Here is an 18,982-nt window from a genome sequence, read left to right as displayed (position 1 = left end):
GCGAGCAGCGACCGTGGGTGGAGACGGAGAGGATGAGAGAGGAAGCGAATGGTTCAGATGATTTTGAAATGCGGTGAGGAGAGGGTACCGATTTTATTTCGTATATCTATATATATACACGTATAGAGTACATGATTTTGAAATGAGGTGAAGATTTCTGGTTCTAGAAACAAGGGGGGTTTTTGCAAAAACGGCAACACACAGACGGCGGAAGAGGCCGCGTTGTACATGACCATGGGTGAGGTCGCGTGGACTCGCGCCAATCAGGGCTTGCTTGAGCGGGTGGACTGCGTTTCAGGACGCTTCGTCTCGATCTGTTACCAGCTGCTGCTTTGATGCACTGCAACTCACCTTAATTTCATGATTAATACTAGGGCAAATTAATAAAAGACACTTGGGATTGGGTGAACCTACCTACAAAAGATTCATTCGCTCAGTTCTGACTAGTGTTCAAAGCTCTGAAACTACAATTCCGATCGAACTCTTGGAAGAAAATAATGTCTGTTCCATTTCTCTAATCCTGCCGGTGGGGAAAAAGGAAAAAGGAAAACAAAATGAAGTTATCTCTTCAGTTCTTGCATGCTAAGGTTTAAGTTATCTCGTTTTGCATGAGATCAGCAGCGTCGCGTCGATGTCAGCGAGACAATGGCCACGATGAGGAGGGCAACCACGGCGTTCCTGCTCGTCGTCCCAAGGCTGCTGCCTGCATCTCCGGAGAACTGCATCGTGGGGTTGGAGGGTGGCAAGCCTGCCGCCTCGGGATTCCCGCCAGATTTTAGGCTGCATCGATCAATCATGTCAGAAGCATTAGACACAAGCTAACCAATAATTCAGCATCTTACAACACATGCTGTTACAAAAAAAAAAGGGAGAAAAGAAACTCAACATGCCAACAATTGTTGCAGCTAAACCCGTGCGAACAATTTTTTTTTTCCTAACATCTGGACCATGCTGCCAATGGCGTGTAAACGCATGCTGGCTTTATGATGATGTCAAGATGATGCACCCTTTCCTTATTATCGATTGAAACAGAAGCTTCCAAATGATTCAACTGAAAACTATCACCAACTTGCGATGCCACCCGCCAATCAGATGAACACAGTAAACATCACGCATGGTTCAGAATCAGACTGCATCTCAATCTGTCGTTCTAAACAATGGAAAAAAAGTTGCAGATTACAGCCAGTTGTTTGACTTTGCTTGATCATCTTGCGATACCATGTTAAATTTGGCCCCTGATTTGTCATGACGGACTGGGCTGGTGACACGTCGTGTCAGGGAGGCTTCTTAATTCCATCCACGATGAATCGAATCATGTCATCCCATAAACTAATGACAAGGCCAACTTGTCCACATGCACGTTCGTTCAGAACACGGAACAGGTGCGCTGCCAAATGGACGCAGCAACGACGTGCCGGTGGCGTGCGTACCTGGACGTGCCGGGGCAGAACACGACGTCGTAGCCGCCGCCGGCCGCCGCGCAGGTGAACGTCGACGTCGCGTCGTCGTACGCGTAGCTGTAGGCGGCGGGGCACGCGCCCTTGAAGAAGCGCGAGTAGGGCGTGGGCGCGCACGCCGCGGGGGACCCGTACGCGCCGCTGCAGCAGTACTCGGCCTCCCCGAACGCCTCGCACGCGCTGCGGCACGCCGCCGCCGCCGTCGCAGGCGGCGGCGCCGCCACGCGCAGCTCCGCGGGGCACGCCCTGTTCACGTCCGCGGGGCACCCCGTGGCCTGGCAGCTCCCGTTGCCCGACGCCGGCGCCGGCGCCGCAGGCGCCACGACCACGGGCACGTTGAAGCCGTCCACGAGGCTGACGTCGTAGAAGTCGTCCCCGCCGGTGCCGCCGGCGAGCGTGAACTCCGCCAGGGTGGCCGGCGGCGTGGCCCCGCGGCCGGAGCACTCTACGGCGCCCGACCCGCAGTCCGCGGTGGTGCAGGAGAAGGTGCCGGAGGAGTCCGTTGAGCAGAGCGTCCGTCCCCAGATGCGGCCGGACCACGCGGAGGCGACGGTGACCGCGAGGGTCTGGCCCGGGGGCAGCGCGAAGCCGGTCGTCAACGGCGGCGGGGCGCCGGCGTTGGAGAGGATGCCCGGCCACACCGTGTAGTCGCAGCTGTTGGTTATGGTGAACGTCGCCGGCGCTGCTCCTGGTGATTGCAGTGCACCGTGCTTCGATCGGTTAACAGCAAGAAGACAATTTAGCAGCAAGATGAAGTTTATTGGTTACCTTGGAGAAGAAAGGTGAGGCAGCAGAGCAGGGAGAGGAGAGGGACAAGTTCTCCCATGGAGGAGAACCGAGGGGTGAAGCAGACAACGCAGAACTTTGGGTTGTTGATGCATGACGAGGTAGAGGTAAGGTAACTAAGATATTCCTAACAAGAGCTTTTAAACTAAGAGGAGGTTCACTTGGTTCCAAGAAACATTCAAGGAAGGTTCATGCTTCCAATTTGCTACATATGGAAATTTTTATTGCCAACATATACGGCTGCTTGCATTGCAGGAGCTGATCTAGAAGGACAAACAAACATGGCTAGTCTGGCTGGCCTCTGCGAAACTGGGGAGTTGCAAGTAGGTGGCCGAATCATCAGGCCTGTTCTTGTTGTTGTTGTTGTTTTTTAAAGCATGGTGGATCGAGGTGACAAAGCTAATTTTATTTCAAGTGAGGTCAGCTGCTTGCGGAGGACCGTTCATCGGATTCTCCTAGCTCGCTAGCTGGGTAAGCTTATGGTTCAGACATGCGGTGTGGTGCCAACTGCCAGGAACCAAATTGTAAGGTCCCTGGCTGCAACGTGGGAACTCGGCGTTGTTAGAATTTAATAGGATCACTAGCTCAAGATGGAACCACAAAATTAGATGTATAGTAGCACATACCTTAATTACTTGAGCTACGCATTTTATTAGAGCTTGTAATCACGTCTAGGACTTATGATTGTTCTTCCCATGATTTCTTTGCAATAGCTGTGGTTGGCAGGGGCGGATCCAAAGGGGGGGCTAGGGGGGCTCAAGCCCCCCTACCTCCCCAACATCAATAGATACCCCCTAAGCCCTTCCTCTATTTTTAGGAAGAAGTAATGAAGAAGAAAGAGGAGAAGATGAAGAAGAGAAGGGGAGGAAGAAGATGAGAAGGAAGATGAGCCCCCTCTACATGTGTTGGCTAGATTCGCCGCTGGTGGTTGGGCAGCTTAGGGTAGAGGGAGATGGTGAAGAATTTTTCTCACATATTCATAAAGGACCTCTCCCTTATTTATAGGCAAAGTCCCATGGGGGGACAACACCAATTTGGGGTCTCTTAGAGCCCTCCAACAAAGGGCACAAGTTCAAATTGAACTTGTTCACTTACAGCTATTATTTAGCTGTCATTGTCTTAATGTTGACATCATCGCCGACATGATCAACCCAACATGCGTCTTAATTTAGCAAGCCTCTTAAACTTAATATGATACTCAGCATTTATATCTTAACACTTAATGCTTATATACTGAGCATCAAACATCAACTTCAGTGCTCAACACCTATGTCTTGCACTTTATACTTATTTGTTGAGCACTTAAACTTTAATATCTTAATACATCATTAAGGCCTTGAATACACTTAATATTTGATTCTAGAATCAATCTTTCACAATGTCTTGGGCCTGGCAATACCCTGTGACATGTTACTCGAACAGAACTGCACTCTTTATATAATAAGTTCCAGGATAAATTTCTTAGAAAATTCCTTATTTTCTTAAAATAATATGGATTAGGGACATAAATCCATATCTAAACTTTTGGGATTAAGCATGCCACAACTTAATCTACATCATTAATGATGCCATAAGAAGTTGGGTGGAGACATTCCATAATATGGCTCCCCCGCAACGGTGCAATCTTTTGTGAATATTAATGCACCTTGCTAAAACTTTATTGTCTGCATACCCCACGATTTGCTGGTTATCAGACTTCCTCAAAAATGAGCATGTAATCCCTTAGTGCCATATTTATAGCACAAAATTACTTTAGCACTTTATGCCAACAAGGCAATGCATTCTGAACAATTTTCCAGGGATCCAGTCCTGGACTTATGTTTGCCAGATATCTCGGTCTTTAAAATTTTAAGGGCACATCATAACTTAAGTATATATATTACTTATGTCTGCCACAACATAAGAAAACTTATTACCCTTAATGGGAGTAAACATAATTTTGGGGATAAACATAATACTCCCATTTTATGGATCAGTCTTGGTGAATCTTAATATTCGAAGAACATAAGGGACATCACCAAGAAATAAACTTAATTCACTGAGGATAAATTTCATTCTTTATAATATACAATATCCCTATTGATTATTGTCAACAAAACATTGACTAATCCAAATTTCTTATTGAACTTTATTTTATTATTAAAAAAACTTGTACCCTCAAAAACAACGAGCAGTAAATACCACTCTTCTTTCATTCTCAATGGGAAGTTCACTCTTATTTCATTCTCAATGGAAAGTTCAACTCTCTCTCACCCTCGAAATATGGACTAAGCAATAGAGTCATATTTCGATAAACTTCACAACAAATATTTCATTATTGGGATGGAGGATAAAAACTTAATTTTGTGCTAATGGAAAAGATTTCCAATAGCCTAACATTAACCTCCATTCCACATTTTGCCTTATTTATAAGGCTTTACCTTAAACTTTCTCCTTTATGAGGTCATAATATCATCATGCTCACAATATCGTATGAGCATAAACTTATTTGAGCTTCAATCATAATGCTTTATGATTGACAACATGATAAATTGAACCCAAAAGGTTCCCATAATTCTTGATATCTTAGCTTCATTCTTATGATCTTTAAACTTTGAGAATTACTTCTCCATTATTGCCAGAGAAAACTTAACGTAATTGAACCAAGGGATTTACTCCCCCCAGATCTTTTACTGGCATTGATCATAAGGTAGCTTTCTTTAAGTTCCTCCCATTAGATATTAATAGACAAGAAATCGATTAGATTTCTTATCAATTTCTTAAACATCAAAATTTCTCTAATAGGAGCTCATTGTGTTTATTCACGTGACAAATATTTATGACCTCATAAAAAAATAATCTTAGCTCATTTCATACAGAGGGTACTTAAAATAGCCAAGAAAACTTATGACTTATTAATTAATCATCATTAATAGGAATACTGATATCATAATAATTTCAATATTCACAAAAAAATGTGAATAGAATTTATCATGGCATAAACCCCACACTTATTATTTCCATGATAAATATAAACCTCAATAAATCTACTTTGCATCACCTTTGGGCAGAAACAAAGTAGAATTTAATATCATGAGAAAGAAAATTGTATCATTTAATTCTTCTTATGAAAATATCAATATGAAGGGAATAACACAAGAATATAATCAACTTTGGTCAAAATATATTCGTGTGTTATATCTTATCCCAAAGATAACATCCAATCTCTAATCAAAGTCTTTTGACTTTATATTGATTAGAGACAACTCAACTTAATGTGACTTAGTGACCATAAAAGCCTGAGATTCCATAACTTTATTGATATGGGAACCAATTTACATGGTTATAAATAACTTTGCCCAAAAAATTAGCCTTAAGTCACATATACTTATAAAGTTTCAAGACCACTTTAATCAGAGGCACTTAGTTGCGAAAGCGTAAACATTAGTTGCTAATATTCACTTATGGTTACTCAAACCTTTGCTTTTAACATAATTCCCCAACAATACATCAATCATTTTGCGGCCTTAAAAAAATAAATCCAAAAGCCAATCATGCATTAAAATTTTCCCAGATCATTAACTTCTTTTATTGATCAAATCCACATCAGCTTTGGCCAGAAGTAGATAGGAACAACAAAATTCTATGAACAAGTATTCATTAATTAGCTTTGGCCAGAATAACAAATACAAGTCACACTTTATTTTACTTTTGCCTTCTTTTACTGATCTAGCCCATATCAGCTTTGGCCAGAAATGGACAAGGGCAGCAAAATTTTGTGGTCAGATATTCATCAATCAGCTTTAGCCAGAAATGACAAATATAAGCCACACTTAATTGAAATCACATGTCTCTATATACTTCTTTTATTGAACTAGCCCACATCAGCTTTAGCCAGAAATGGACAAGAACAATAAAATTTTGTGAACAAGTATTTATCAATCAGCTTTAGCCAGAATGAAAAATACAAGCCACACTTATTGAATTTGAGACATGTTTAACGAAACAATCTAATTAAACATGCATGGCTTAAGGACATAAATCCATTATTAATGGGCAATCTTAATTATAACAATTTTAATTGGTATATAACCATGAAAAGTTAACATTATGTATACTTTTAAGCCCAATATTTTAGTCCAGAACTAAATTTCTCATTAGTTTAATCATAATCTGGACACTTAATTAATCATTAAAGGCCACTTATTTTTCTCAAAAATAAATCAATTATTTAATAAAGTTTGGGGAATAACATCATAATTCATATATAAATATTGGGCAATAAACAACAAAACTAACATAAAAAATGGGCTAACTTTACGATCAATAAATAACATGAAATATTATTTATACATAACAGGGATTAAAACTAAGAGCCCATGACATAAGCTTTATTGCCCCAAAAAAAAAGATATTCAAACTTAACAGAATTAATCATTATCCTTTTAAAAATATTAGAAAACATATCACCATATGCTATAGAGGAGTTTCATATTACTGTGCATCTCTATGCAACTCAAAGAGGAAAAATTTATCTTATTGCTCAGCCCATCAATAAAAAACAGCCCATTATAGTTGGCCCAAAACAATACAGCCCAACATATTGTAGCCCATAAGAATTAACAAAAAAAACTACTATTTATTTGGGCCAATAGAGCTTTCAGGCCTAATTCGGCCTGGCCCATTTTGCCGCACCGCCTCCCATCCCAGGCTCTTAGCCCAAAAAGCTGGGCCTGGGCCGGGAAAGAGGCATAACTACTGCGCACCGTCGGATTGAAATACGACGGCTGAGAGCGTGCCCGCGGTTCACAAAACCGCCGGCGGCCTCCAGCCCCCTGAAAACCCTAACCTCCCTTATCTCTTTCTCCTCTCTCTCTCCTCACCCGACGGCAGCGGGCACCCAGGGCGGTGGCGCGGCAGCGCGCACGCGCCCAGGGCGGAGGGAGCGGGCGGCACGGCTGAGCTCCGCTCGCCGGGGCTGCGTGCCGCCTTCGCAGGCACGCAGTTCCGTCGAGCGCGGCTCGACGGCGCCCTAAGGGCCCCAGCCGCACGCAATCCGCGACGGCAATGGGGAGGAGGGGCCAACTCCGGCCTATGGCCGGCCTTTCGGCGGCAGCTGGTCCCGAGAGGAGGCCGGCTGCGGGCCGTAACGGCGGAAACGGCGAAGCTGCTGGGGTCAAGCCCCTTGGCGCGGACCTGCAATCAAGGTGCCGGTCATGGCGACGCCGGCAACAGCCCGGCCATGGCCCTAAGGTAAGTTTCCGCCCATTTCTCTTAGATCTTAGGGTTATGGTGCAACGGATTCAAGAAATTTGGCAATTTTTCTATAGCTAGGGTTTCGGGTTTTAGGAATTTGGGGAATTTCTTAGGATTAGAACTTAATTACTCCAATTCCCCACTTATTGATGCATAAATCGAAACTCTAGGTCCACTGATTCACTTTGATGCGGCATTGTCGGTACCCTGTAACAGGGATACCCACTCTTACTGCAGCAAGACAGGACCCGCGTAGTTACCCGTAGCTGCGCGGGAAAGATGGAGTAGCCAGGCCCCACAGGCCAGGTTTTTCCCTCACCAGGCCAACGGCCCCGGACCGTTCCCCGCCTGAGGATGGGTCCGGTGACGCCACGTGTCTACACAAAAGGGAAGCTCCGAGCTGACCGCCGGGGCCTCGGACCCCCAGAGGGGTCCGGAGCCTCCTGCGCCCGTCCGGACTCCCCTCACCGTGTAGGGGTCCGGAGCCGCCACGTGTCCCGGAGACGTGGGGTTGTGCGCGAGTCTTCCGCAGGAAGACTCGCCCACCTACCGCATTTAATGCGATGGACAAGGCGTGCTCTGCCACCGCGGTACACAAGACAGCCTTTTGACAGGCCCCGCTGCGCGCCGCGTATTACCAAGGAGCACAGTGGAGCCGCCTGAGCCGCGCCGCGCAGAGCCCGTCTGCCGCATTAAATGGATACGACGGCCCGGCACTTTTCCATCATGCCGCCTACGCCGCTCCCTACATAGCCGCTCAGCTACATAACAGGCGATGCTACTAGCTGCGTCGCGCTCCGTCTCGACAAGACAGCGCCAAGACATGATGGACGGAGGGCTCCGGGAGCAGGCGAGCGAATCCAAGAGAGAGATCCCCCTCGCCTGCAACGCCATAAGGTGTGAACACCTCGTTATTTTATATCGCATCGTTGGGCCCACCTGTCGGGGATCCAACAGCCGTGTACGCGCCCCCTTGAGATATAAAAGGGAGGTGCCCGCAGTGCACAGGACAATCTCCACAATCCAGACAGGCTGAAACTCTCGCACCTTCTCACTCTCGTGGAAGGCAATACAACACACAGTGGACGTAGGGTATTACGCTCCGGCGGCCCGAACCACTCTAAATCCGGTTGTGTTCATCGAGTTCTTGAGGAAGATTGATCTAAGACTAGCTAACCCCCGAGTACACACCCTCTGGGCTAGGGCGGGTGCCTTCCGCCACCCGGCTGTGGTTTGCAGCACCACGACATTTGGCGCGCCAGGTAGGGGATTCTAGCTGGTCGCATTCCATCATCTTCTTCGTCCCCATGGTTCGCGTGGACGACGTGGAGATGACGGAGGGGGTGGCGTCCTCCACGCCACATGCCTCTCGCGTCCCTGCTCCAGGGGCAACTGTGCCTGTGGAGCAGGCACCGTTGGCGGTGGCGCGTGCCGCCCGCCGGCAAGAGTCAGGGCGCCCGTCAAGGGTCCCCTCACAGGCTGCGAGCGGCGGAGCGCTGGCAGCGGCTAGGGAGTTGCTTCGCAACCCCCCGGCTGAGGCAGCCTCGCCAGACGCCCTGAGGCAGTGGCGGGACGACGTCGATCGTCTCCTCCATCTGGCTCAGGCCTCCCCCAGTTCTGCAAAGACTGGGCAACGACCTCCGCCTGGCAACGCGGTGGTACCTTACCATCAGCGTCAGGGCGGTGCATTGGCATCTGTGCGCTCCCCTACCATGAGGGGTGCACGAACAGAAGACTTGCGGGCGGAGCTCAACCGCCGGCGCGCGGGGGAGGATGCCCGCATCGCTGTCGAGAGGGCGCGAGAGCGCCGCCTCAACTTTGAGGGACGCAACCTCAATGCTGATCTGGACGCGGCGGCACCCAGGCCTCCGGTGAACGCCCGGATTCAGTCGGGCGCACCGGTGGCCGGGGTGGGCTGTGCTGCGCTTGCGGAGCACCTCCGCGCCGTGGCGTGGCCACCCAAGTTCCGCCCCCACCTGCCGGAAAAGTACGACGGTACTAGTAACCCGTCGGAATTCCTGCAGGTGTACGTTACCGCCATCACAGCGGCTGGTGGCAACGGCGCCGTCATGGCAAGCTACTTTCATGTAGCCTTGTCTGGGCCAGCCCGGACCTGGCTCATGAATCTCACACCCGGGACGATCCAGTCCTGGGAAGAGCTCTGTGCGAGGTTCACAGCGAACTTCGCCAGCGCCTACCAGCAGCATGGTGTGGAGGCACACCTTCACGCCGTGAGGCAAAGACCCGGGGAAACGCTTCGGGCTTTCATCTCGCGCTTCACCAAGGTACGGGGTACCATTCCTCGTATCTCCGATGCATCTATTATTACTGCTTTCCATCAGGGGGTACGTGATGAGAAGATGCTCGAGAAGCTGGCGACGCACGAGGTGGAAAGCGTCACTACGCTTTTCTCCCTGGCAGACAAGTGTGCCAGGGCCGCTGAGGGCCGTGCATGGCACTCAGCCCCCCAAGATGGAGACACCAAAGCTGGTGGCTCCAGTGCTACCGCTCAGGGCGGTGGCAAGAAGAAGAAGAAGAACCGGGGTCGCGGGGAGCCGCATTCCGGCGGACCAGTCGTTGCAGCAGCAGCGCCAGCAGCGGCGCCGGCTGCGGCTGCAGCGGCTGGAGGCCAGAATACACACGGCAAACGCCCTCGCCCGCAAGGTGGAAGCGGAGGTTCATGCCCAGTGCATCCCACCACTCGCCACAGCGCCGCTGACTGCCGCGAGATCCAAAAGCTCGCGAAACGGGTCAGTGGGCGGCGTGAGCAGTCCTCTAAGGATGGCTCACCCCCTCCTCGCCAGCGGGCCGGCAAGGAGAAGGCCTCTGACAGTGGGGCCGCGGCCGGGGAGAAGGAGCTGGGGTACCAATCCCCCGCCCGAGAGCTAAAGGGCGTCTATCACAACGACGACTCCGATTCCGACAACGGCGACCGCCGCAAGAAGCTGTACGTAATGTATGGCGGGAGCTGGGAGCTTGTCTCCCGGCGGGACGTGAAGACCCTTCGCCGGGAGGTCCTTTCGGTGAAGCCGGGGGTCCCGAGGGCGGCGCCGCACCAGAGGTGGATGAACACCACCATCTCTTTCGGGCCATCCGACTGCCCGGAGAATATGGCCGGAGCTGGTGTGCTACCTTTAGTCACCGCCCCTGTCATATCCAACGTGAGGCTCTACCACGTGCTGATTGACGGTGGAGCTGGTCTCAACGTCATCAGTTATGCAGCATTTAAGCAGCTGCAGATCCCAGAGTCCAAGCTGACTCCCTCTCGCCCATTCTCCGGAGTGGGCCTACACCCGGTGTTCCCCCTGGGGAGCATCACATTGCCGGTCACGTTCGGGACCGAGGAGAACTTCCGCACAGAGAGCGTCATGTTCGATGTTGCGGAGGTGAACCTTCCGTTCAACGCCATCATTGGCCGACCGGCACTCTACCGCTTCATGGCCATTGCCCACTACGGGTATTTGGTCCTGAAGATGCCTTCCCCTGCCGGAGTCCTCACCGTGCAGGGTGACCGCACCGCTGCCGTCGCTGCAGTTGAGAGACTGCATACTCTGGCGGCAGAGGCTGCACGCTCCGAGGAGGATCCGTCCACCTCGCAACCCAGGGCGCATGCAAAGGCTCCCAAGGTGCAACCATCTGACCCGGACCAAGTTCTCGTGAAGTCGGTACAGATTGGAACAGACTCCACCAGGACCACCCGCATCGCGGGAAACCTGGAGGAGAAATAGGAAGACGCGCTCATCGCTTTCCTCCGGGCAAATGTCGACGTGTTCGCCTGGGAACCGTCACAGATGCCCGGGATCCCCAGGGAAGTGATCGAGCACAATCTGAGGATCTACCCTGACGCCACGCCGGTGCGCCAGAAGCCTCGGAAGCAGTCCGTGGAGTGGCAGAACTTCATCCGCGAAGAAGTCCACAAGCTCCTACACGCCGGCTTCATCGAGGAGGTCCACCATCCCGAGTGGTTGGCCAATCCGGTCGTCGTCCCAAAGGCCAACGGGAAGCTCCGGATGTGCATCGACTACACCAGCCTCAACAAGGTATGTCCAAGAGACCCCTATCCTCTTCCGCGTATCGATCAGATCGTGGACTCCACCTCCGGGTGTGAACTTTTGTCTTTCCTAGATGCATACTCTGGTTTCCACCAGATTCAGATGTCTAGAGAGGATAGGAAGCATACTGCCTTTGTAACAGTAGATGGGCTTTATTGCTACATTGTCATGCCGTATGGTCTAAGGAATGCCTTACCCACGTTTGTACGAGCTATGAACAAAACCTTCTGTAATCTAATTAGGAATATTGTTGAGGTTTATGTCGATGACATTGTGGTCAAGACTAAGGTAGGGTCAACACTAGTGGAGGACCTGTCCCTCGTCTTCGACCGTCTTCGCGCCACGCGCACCAAGCTGAACCCAGAGAAGTGCATCTTCGGCGTCTCAGCGGGGAAGCTGCTAGGTTTCCTGGTCTCACATCGAGGCATTGAGGCAAACCCAGCCAAGATCAAGGCGATCGAAGCAATGAGGCCTCCTGGCCATATCAAGGATGTCCAGAAGCTTACTGGATCTCTCGCTGCTCTTAGCCGCTTCATATCGAGGCTGGCTGAGAGGGCCCTTCCTTTCTTCAAGCTGTTGAGGAGGTCCGGTCCATTTTCATGGACCGAAGAGGCTGAACAAGCCTTCCAGGAGCTGAAACAGCGCCTCACCTCGCTGCCAGTACTGGTGGCTCCAGAACCCGGTGAGCCGTTGTTTCTGTATCTTGCTGCATCTGCGGAGGCGGTCAGCATGGTGCTGGTCGCCGAAAGGATGGAGCAAACTCCCCAGGGGAGCACCAAGGACTCCTTGGCCAAGGGTGGTGAGCCGGACCCCGGACACGGGGGCCCGTCAGCCTCGCCCCAGCTTGAAGGTCCAGGCCCTGCACAGGCAGGTCCGGGGGAGCCTCATTCCGGTGGGAACCCAGAACCACTGGGGGCCCAAGGGACGGATGTGATGGACAAGGGCGAGCCGGACCCAGGGACTAGGGTCCGGACCGTCCAAAAGCCAGTCTACTACGTCAGTGAAGTCCTCCACGAGGCAAAGGCCAGGTATCTTGAGACGCATAAGCTTATCTATGCAATACTTATTGCGTCCAGGAAACTGCGCCACTACTTTCAAGCACACTGAGTTGTTGTAGTGACCTCTTACCCATTAAGAGCGATCCTACACAACTCCAACGCCACAGGCAATATCGCCAAGTGGGCAGCAGAGCTGGCAGAATTCCAACTGGATTTCCAGCCACGCCACGCGGTCAAGAGCCAGATCCTGGCTGATTTCATAGCGGAGTGGACTCCTTCCCCAAGCAACCCTGGGGGTCCGGTCATAAATGCTGGACCCCCGGAGCCGGAAATCAGGACACCAGTCTTCACCGAGCCTCACTGGACACTCTTCTTTGATGGGTCCGCCCGCGAGAAGTGGTCCGGGGCTGGAGTGGTCCTCATCGACCCAAACGGAGATCAGCTGAAGTACATGGTGCACCTTGAGTTCAAGGCCACTAACAACATGGCGGAATACGAGGCTCTGATCTTCGGCCTGACGCAAGCCCTCTCATTGGGGGTCCGGCAGCTTCTGGTGAAGGGGGACTCCCAGCTGATCATCAAGCAGGTCCGAGGGGATTGCAACTGCAACAATCCCCAGCTCGCGGCATACCTCATTCACGTGAGGAAGCTCGAGAAGGACTTCGACGCCTTGGAGCTGCAACACGTTCCCCGCGAGCACAACTCAGCAGCAGATGATCTCTCTGCGAGAGCATCTACCTGGGCACCTGTGCCCGAGGGTGTCTTTGAAAGACGGCTGCTGAAACCTACCGCCCAGCCTACCGAGCCGGGTGAGGGGGACCAAGCTGGCACCTCGAAGCTAGCGATCCCGGCAGCATTCCACCTATGGTGCCCAACCGGGGCTGTGTGTTCTGATGAGGAACCTGGTGACCTCACGGAGCCACTCCTACCTGCTTTGGGAGCCCCCGATGCATGGATCTCCGAGATCCGGGGCTACCTGAAGGATAACATCCTCCCTGATGACGATGTGTCCGCTGAGCGCATAGTCCGATTGGCTAAACGCTACGCGGTGGTAGAAGGGGATCTCTACCGCCGTGGCGCCAACGGAATCCTCATGCGATGCATTTCCCAGAGAGAGGGCCGCGAACTGCTCGCGGAGATCCATGGAGGCGAGTGCGGAAGTCATTCCTCCTCCCGCACGCTTGTTGGCAAGGCCTTTCGGCATGGCTTCTACTGGCCAACAGCACTCCAGGATGCGGCTGAGCTGGCCATTCGCTGTGTGGGGTGTGCAAAGCAAATACACACCCCAGCTCAGGCCCTGCAGATGATTCCACCCTCATGGCCATTCGCTGTGTGGGGTGTGGATATCCTGGGGCCTTTCCCCCGGGCTGTCGGCGGGTACCGGTTCCTCTATGTCGCCATCGACAAGTTCACCAAGTGGCCGGAAGTTACTCCTGTGGTGAATATTACTAAGAAATCAGCAGTCGCATTCCTCAGGTCCATTGTGTGCAGATTTGGCGTCCCAAACCGCATCATCGCGGACAACGGGACCCAATTCAAAAGCAGACTCTTCCAAGAGTACTGTGAGGACATTGGCATCCAGCTATGCTTTGCGTCCGTGGCACATCCCCGCAGCAATGGACAGGTTGAGAGAGCGAATGCAGAGATCCTCAGGGGACTCAAGACCCGCACCTACAACTGCTTGAAAAAGCACGGAGCCAAATGGGTTGACGAGCTTCCGAGTGTACTATGGGGCAACCGGACCACACCCAGCCGAGCTACCGGGGAGACTCCGTTCTTCCTGGTCTACGGGGCCGAAGCATGCCTTCCCCCAGAAATTCACCTGGGCTCCCCACGGGTCCAGGCCTTTGACGAATCCATGCAGGAGCAGCTGCGGTGCGATGACGTGGACTTCGTTGACGAGCGAAGGTGGCGAGCAGCAATCCGAAATGCACGTTACAACCAGGCGCTCCGGCGCTATCATCAACGGTTCGTGCACAGTAGGGAGCTCCGGGCTGGCGACCTCGTCCTCAGGCGGATCCTGAACCGAGCGGGGCTCCACAAACTCTCCCCCAGCTGGGAGGGGCCTTTCAAGGTTACGGAGGTATGCCGGCCCGGATGCATTCGCCTCGCCACAGAAGACGGAGTGCCGCTGCCCAACCCGTGGAACATAGAGCATCTGCGTAAGTTTTACACCTAGGCAGAGCAGGGAAATAACTTTTCCTTTGTAATAAGATAGAGTCAGCGTGCGGCCCAGAGCGGTTGAGGGCCACCCTCGTAAACCCGACCTCTGGCACCCATCGCACCGACGGCTAACGCGCGACTCAGAGCGGTAGAGGTCCGACCTCATAAACCCGGCCTCTGATATCCATCGTGCAAGCCATGTACATCGAGATTGCAAAGGAAAGAATTTCTCCTAGTTCTATCTTTGTGTCAAAGCTAAATTACGTATTTCGATTCTCGGAATTTTCGCCTTTTTCTAACCCCCGCGGGACCTCCACTCTTGCTGCTGCAACTAAGATCCGCATTGAGCTGCTGGACTACCGTACAGGTCCGGACCCTCTTGCTGCTGGAGAAGGGTCCGGGCCCCTAGAGACCTACTCTGGGGAGCGGGTACTTGTTTCCTGGGGCGGTTCGGAGCCCAGTGTAGCCGCTTAGCTGGTTCCGTACCCAAAAGCCTGCACTCTCCACCACCCTGTAACGAGTGCTCTAGTACCTGGAGCCGGGTAATTAGGGGCCCGGACCTCGTCCCAACTCAAGAGCTGGCTTCCTAAGTCCAACACGGCATGTCCAGCACTATATCTCAAAGGATCGAGCACAACAAAGTGGCCTCACCCACTGCTGCGAAGGGTCTGGGACAGTGGAGCCAGGTCCGGAAAGATCGTGCTGTTTCCTGGAATGGTCCGGAGCCCTGCGTAGCGCTTTAGCCTGGTTCCGACCCTAAGCCTACGCACTCCACCACTCTGTAACAAGCACTGACCAACCTGGACCTGCGCATCTTGAGCCCCGGACCCTGTACCAGCTTGGCACTGGTCAGGGATAAGTCCCGCGGGCCTGCTACTAAGCTGTGAATTTGAAGTGGTACACAGGTTAAGCCGCCTCTAGGGTGGTAGCCAGCCTCAAACCATTGAACCTACCTACCAGGGGGTCCTGGCATCCGCTTCAAAGCCTTCATGCAGACCAAGGTCTGGTTTCAATGGTAGACAGACTCAAAACAACTGAGTCTATCTCCCAGGGGGCCCGAGCATCCACCTTGTCCCAGACACCATGAATGGATTCTGCATGCGCCAAACAGCTAAGTTGCAGTATCATTGCTACCATATAAGCAAATTTGATTCTTCTCTCTGTAGTTCTGTATGCTACGCAGGGAACAAGACGCTTGCTCGTCTTGCAAACTATGTGACACCTGTGCCCAAGGAGGTCCGGAGTATCTTCTACGGCTCACGTGGCAGACAGGTCCAAACAACTGAACCTATCCGCCAGGGGGCCAGGGGCGCCAGGATGCCGCATACCGCAAATCAACAGTCGACAAACAGCTAAGTTGAAGTTTCTTCTATTTCAAAAATTTTCAACTAATACAATGTTTGTTACATAATGCAAAGGAAAAAAGATACAATCCCCAGCCTAAGGGTCCGCAGGCTCTCGCTTGAAGTAGGCGGCGACGAAGTCAACGACCTCCCGCACGCTGTCCCGAGCGGCGGCCTCCGTCTCTGCTACAGGGCCATCGACCACGGGCGCCAGCGAGATGGCCGGGTCGTGGCTCCGGAGGCAGGTCAGGATGTGCTCCGCCACCATCCGGATCAGCTCGCGGCCCTCGATTTCAAGCTGTCCAGTAAGGACCGGCCCCAGGCGCTGGAGCCTGTCCGAAGCAGAGCTCAATACTGGGAGGGCGTCAGCTATCGAAGCTGGCGGCTCCGCCACCTGGATCGGGCTCATTCCAAATGGCACCAGTGCGAGGTCGCTTCGGCCGCCCAGTCAGCAATCCGCTGAGCTCCAGCGCGCTGGTCTTCCTGGTGCTTCTGGACCGCCTCCCGGACAGCCTCTTGCACCCGGGTGTCCAGGGTCGCTTTGGCCACCTCCACCTCGCGGGACCTCTCCTCGAGCTCGCGGGACCTCTCCTCGAGCTTGGCCTCCCTCTGCTCCACCGATGCCTTCTGCTTCTTGAGCGAGTCTCGCTGGCGCCCGAGCTCCTTCTCTATGCCGGTGGCGTGAGCCTCCCGCTTAGCGAGGGACTTCCGGCCCTCCTCCAGATCCGCCTCGTCGGCAGCCAGCTGGCTGGCTCTCTCCTGCAGTTGCTCGCGCCATCCCTGCAGAGTCGCAGAGAAGACGTCGAGCTCCTGCCTCCGGAACTCGAGGTCCTCGCTGCGAGTCTCCAGCTCGGACTGTTGAACTGCGAGTTGAGCCTCGAGGTCGGACCGCTGAGCAGCGAAGCCAACAACCTCCAGGGTGAAGTCCTGCTCCCGCTGCGCCAAGGATTTCTCCCGGGTCGACACTGCGAGCTCTCGGTCAAACACCTTCTTAAGGCTGGCTCGGTAGGCCTCTTGGTCCGACTTGAGCTTCGACCGAGCTTCCGCAGCGCGGGAGGCTTCTGCTTTCGTGTGCGCTTCCAGGCGGGTGTGCCAGTCGGAGAGGCGCTGGCGCTCGCTCTCCAGTGCAGACCACTCCCGCCGGAAGGCCGCCTCGGCAGAGGAGGTTGCCTCCTCGATCGACCGCCGAACTCGCAACAGCACCTGAGGAAGCGGAGTCGCATCCTCCTCCGGGGATTGGAGCTGCAGGAGCCGTCTGCCAAACACCACCTCCAACTCTTCCTCCGCAACAGGACCGGAGCTGGAGGTAGGGGCTTCCGCTGCGGCACTTGTCTCCGGCGCCTCCGCCGCCGCCGAGTCGGGCGCGGCCGGACCCAGCTCCGGCCGCCCCCGCTGCTGCGAGTCGGGTGGCGGCCGAGCTCAGCTCCGGCGCCCCCGATGCCGCCGAGTCGGGAGCGGCCGAGCCCAGCTCCGGCGCCCCTGCTGCTGTGCCGAGTCGGGCGCGGCCGGACCCAGCTCCAGCGCTCCTGCTGCCCGCCGAGTCGGGAGCTGGCCGAGCCCAGCTCCGGCGCCCCTGCTGCTGCCCCGAGTCGAGGCGCGGCCGGACCCAGCTCCGGCGCTCCTGCTGCTGCCGAGTCGGGCGCGGCCGGACCCAGCTCCGCGCCCCCGCTGCTGCTGCCGAGTCGGGCGCGGCCGGACCCCAGCTCTGGCGCCCCCGCCGCCGCCGAGTCGGGCGCGGCCGAGCCTAACTCCGGCACTCCCGCTGCTGCCGTAGCGGACGCGGCCGCATCGGGTGCCCCCTCCACCGAAGTGTCAGGAGCGGCTGCGCTCTGCACTGGCACCTCCACCACCGTGTCGGGTGCGGCTGCACCCAGCACCGGCGCCACCGCCGCCGCCGCTGCTGCACTGAGCACTGCAGAGTCTGGAAATGGCATGACAGTCAGCATCGCATCATGTGCCACGAAGTAAGCAGCAGGACGCCGTACCTGAGGGTCCCGCACCTGCTGCCACCGTCGCTGTCGATGCCGAGGTCGCCGCCGCCCGGGCACCTGCTGATGTGCCAACGGTGGTAGAAGAACCGCTGGGGCGGGAAGCCCTGGTAGCAAAGCAGAAAAGCCATCAACAAAAACAAACAGAACACCGGCACAGGCAAGGAGAGCAGGATGACACTAACCCAACAGTACCGGGTACCCAGCGTCCCCGGAGCCCGGGCCTTTTCTCTTGTGGCTGCTGCTGTTGCTGTTGCTGTTGTTGCCCGTGCAGCTGCAATACAGGCGCAACCCGGGCCTGCACCCGTTGCTGCTGTTCCTGCGGCTGCGGCATGGGCGCAACCCGGGGTCGCACCTGTTGTTGCTGCTGCCGTCCGTGCGCCTGCTGCCGCTGCTCTTGCGGCTGCTCCTGCTGCTGCTGCTCTCACTGCCGGCGCGATGAGCTCCTCGGTGGCGATGGTGGTGGTCCAGTTGCGCCAGAGGACCCGTGGGGGCCGGCAGCCCGGGAGCTACCTTGGCCTGCGCCTTCAGAAGATCTCTGGCGCTTCGCGGCGGGCTCCGAGACCAGGGTCCCGTCGCCCCGGAGTAGCCTCCGCCGGCCTGCGTCCCCCGACGACGCACCGGAGCTGCTCTGAGCCCGGCTAGAACCGGCCGCGGCCGCGCTGCTAGCCGCGGCCTGTTTCCCCTTCGTAGTGACGCCGGACCCCGCAGCGCCCAGCGTAGCCTGATCCCCGGACGTGCCAGGGATCCGGAGCCCACGGTTCGCGTCGCCGCCGGTCTGGCGTGGGGCCAGTCCCCCGTCGTCCAGAGTCGGCAGGGTTGCCAGCACTGCCACCCTCGCGGAGTCCTCGCAGAGGGGGACTATGCCCTGCGGGGGGATCAGGTTCTCCGGGATGAAGGTGTCTCCCGTCACGTTCCGCACCAGGACCTCCAAGGCCTCCTGGGTCAGGTCGCTTCCCT

At 54.2% G+C, this 18,982-nt stretch overlaps 1 protein-coding gene and 1 long non-coding RNA gene across 2 annotated transcripts; one reads left to right on the top strand and one right to left on the bottom strand.

The window, feature by feature from the left end:
* Positions 1 to 356: 356 nt before the first annotated feature.
* Positions 357 to 2,687, bottom strand: LOC120704498 (thaumatin-like protein 1b). Its single transcript, XM_039988903.1, has 3 exons — positions 2,226 to 2,687; positions 1,431 to 2,145; positions 357 to 780 (listed from the first exon to the last, which is right to left on the bottom strand). The coding sequence occupies exons 1-3, from the start codon at positions 2,281 to 2,283 to the stop codon at positions 615 to 617; spliced, it is 939 nt and encodes a 312-aa protein (XP_039844837.1). The 5' UTR covers positions 2,284 to 2,687; the 3' UTR covers positions 357 to 614.
* Positions 2,144 to 2,922, top strand: LOC120704499. Its single transcript, XR_005687570.1, has 2 exons — positions 2,144 to 2,350; positions 2,499 to 2,922. It is a non-coding gene; the product is annotated as an uncharacterized LOC120704499 (long non-coding RNA).
* The last annotated feature ends 16,060 nt before the right edge of the window (positions 2,923 to 18,982 follow it).

This window comes from Panicum virgatum, chromosome 4K (genome assembly GCF_016808335.1).
Source record: "Panicum virgatum strain AP13 chromosome 4K, P.virgatum_v5, whole genome shotgun sequence".
Lineage (NCBI taxonomy): Eukaryota > Viridiplantae > Streptophyta > Magnoliopsida > Poales > Poaceae > Panicum > Panicum virgatum.
Note: the sequence above shows the minus strand (reverse complement) of the source record. Positions and strands in the feature narration are given on the sequence as shown.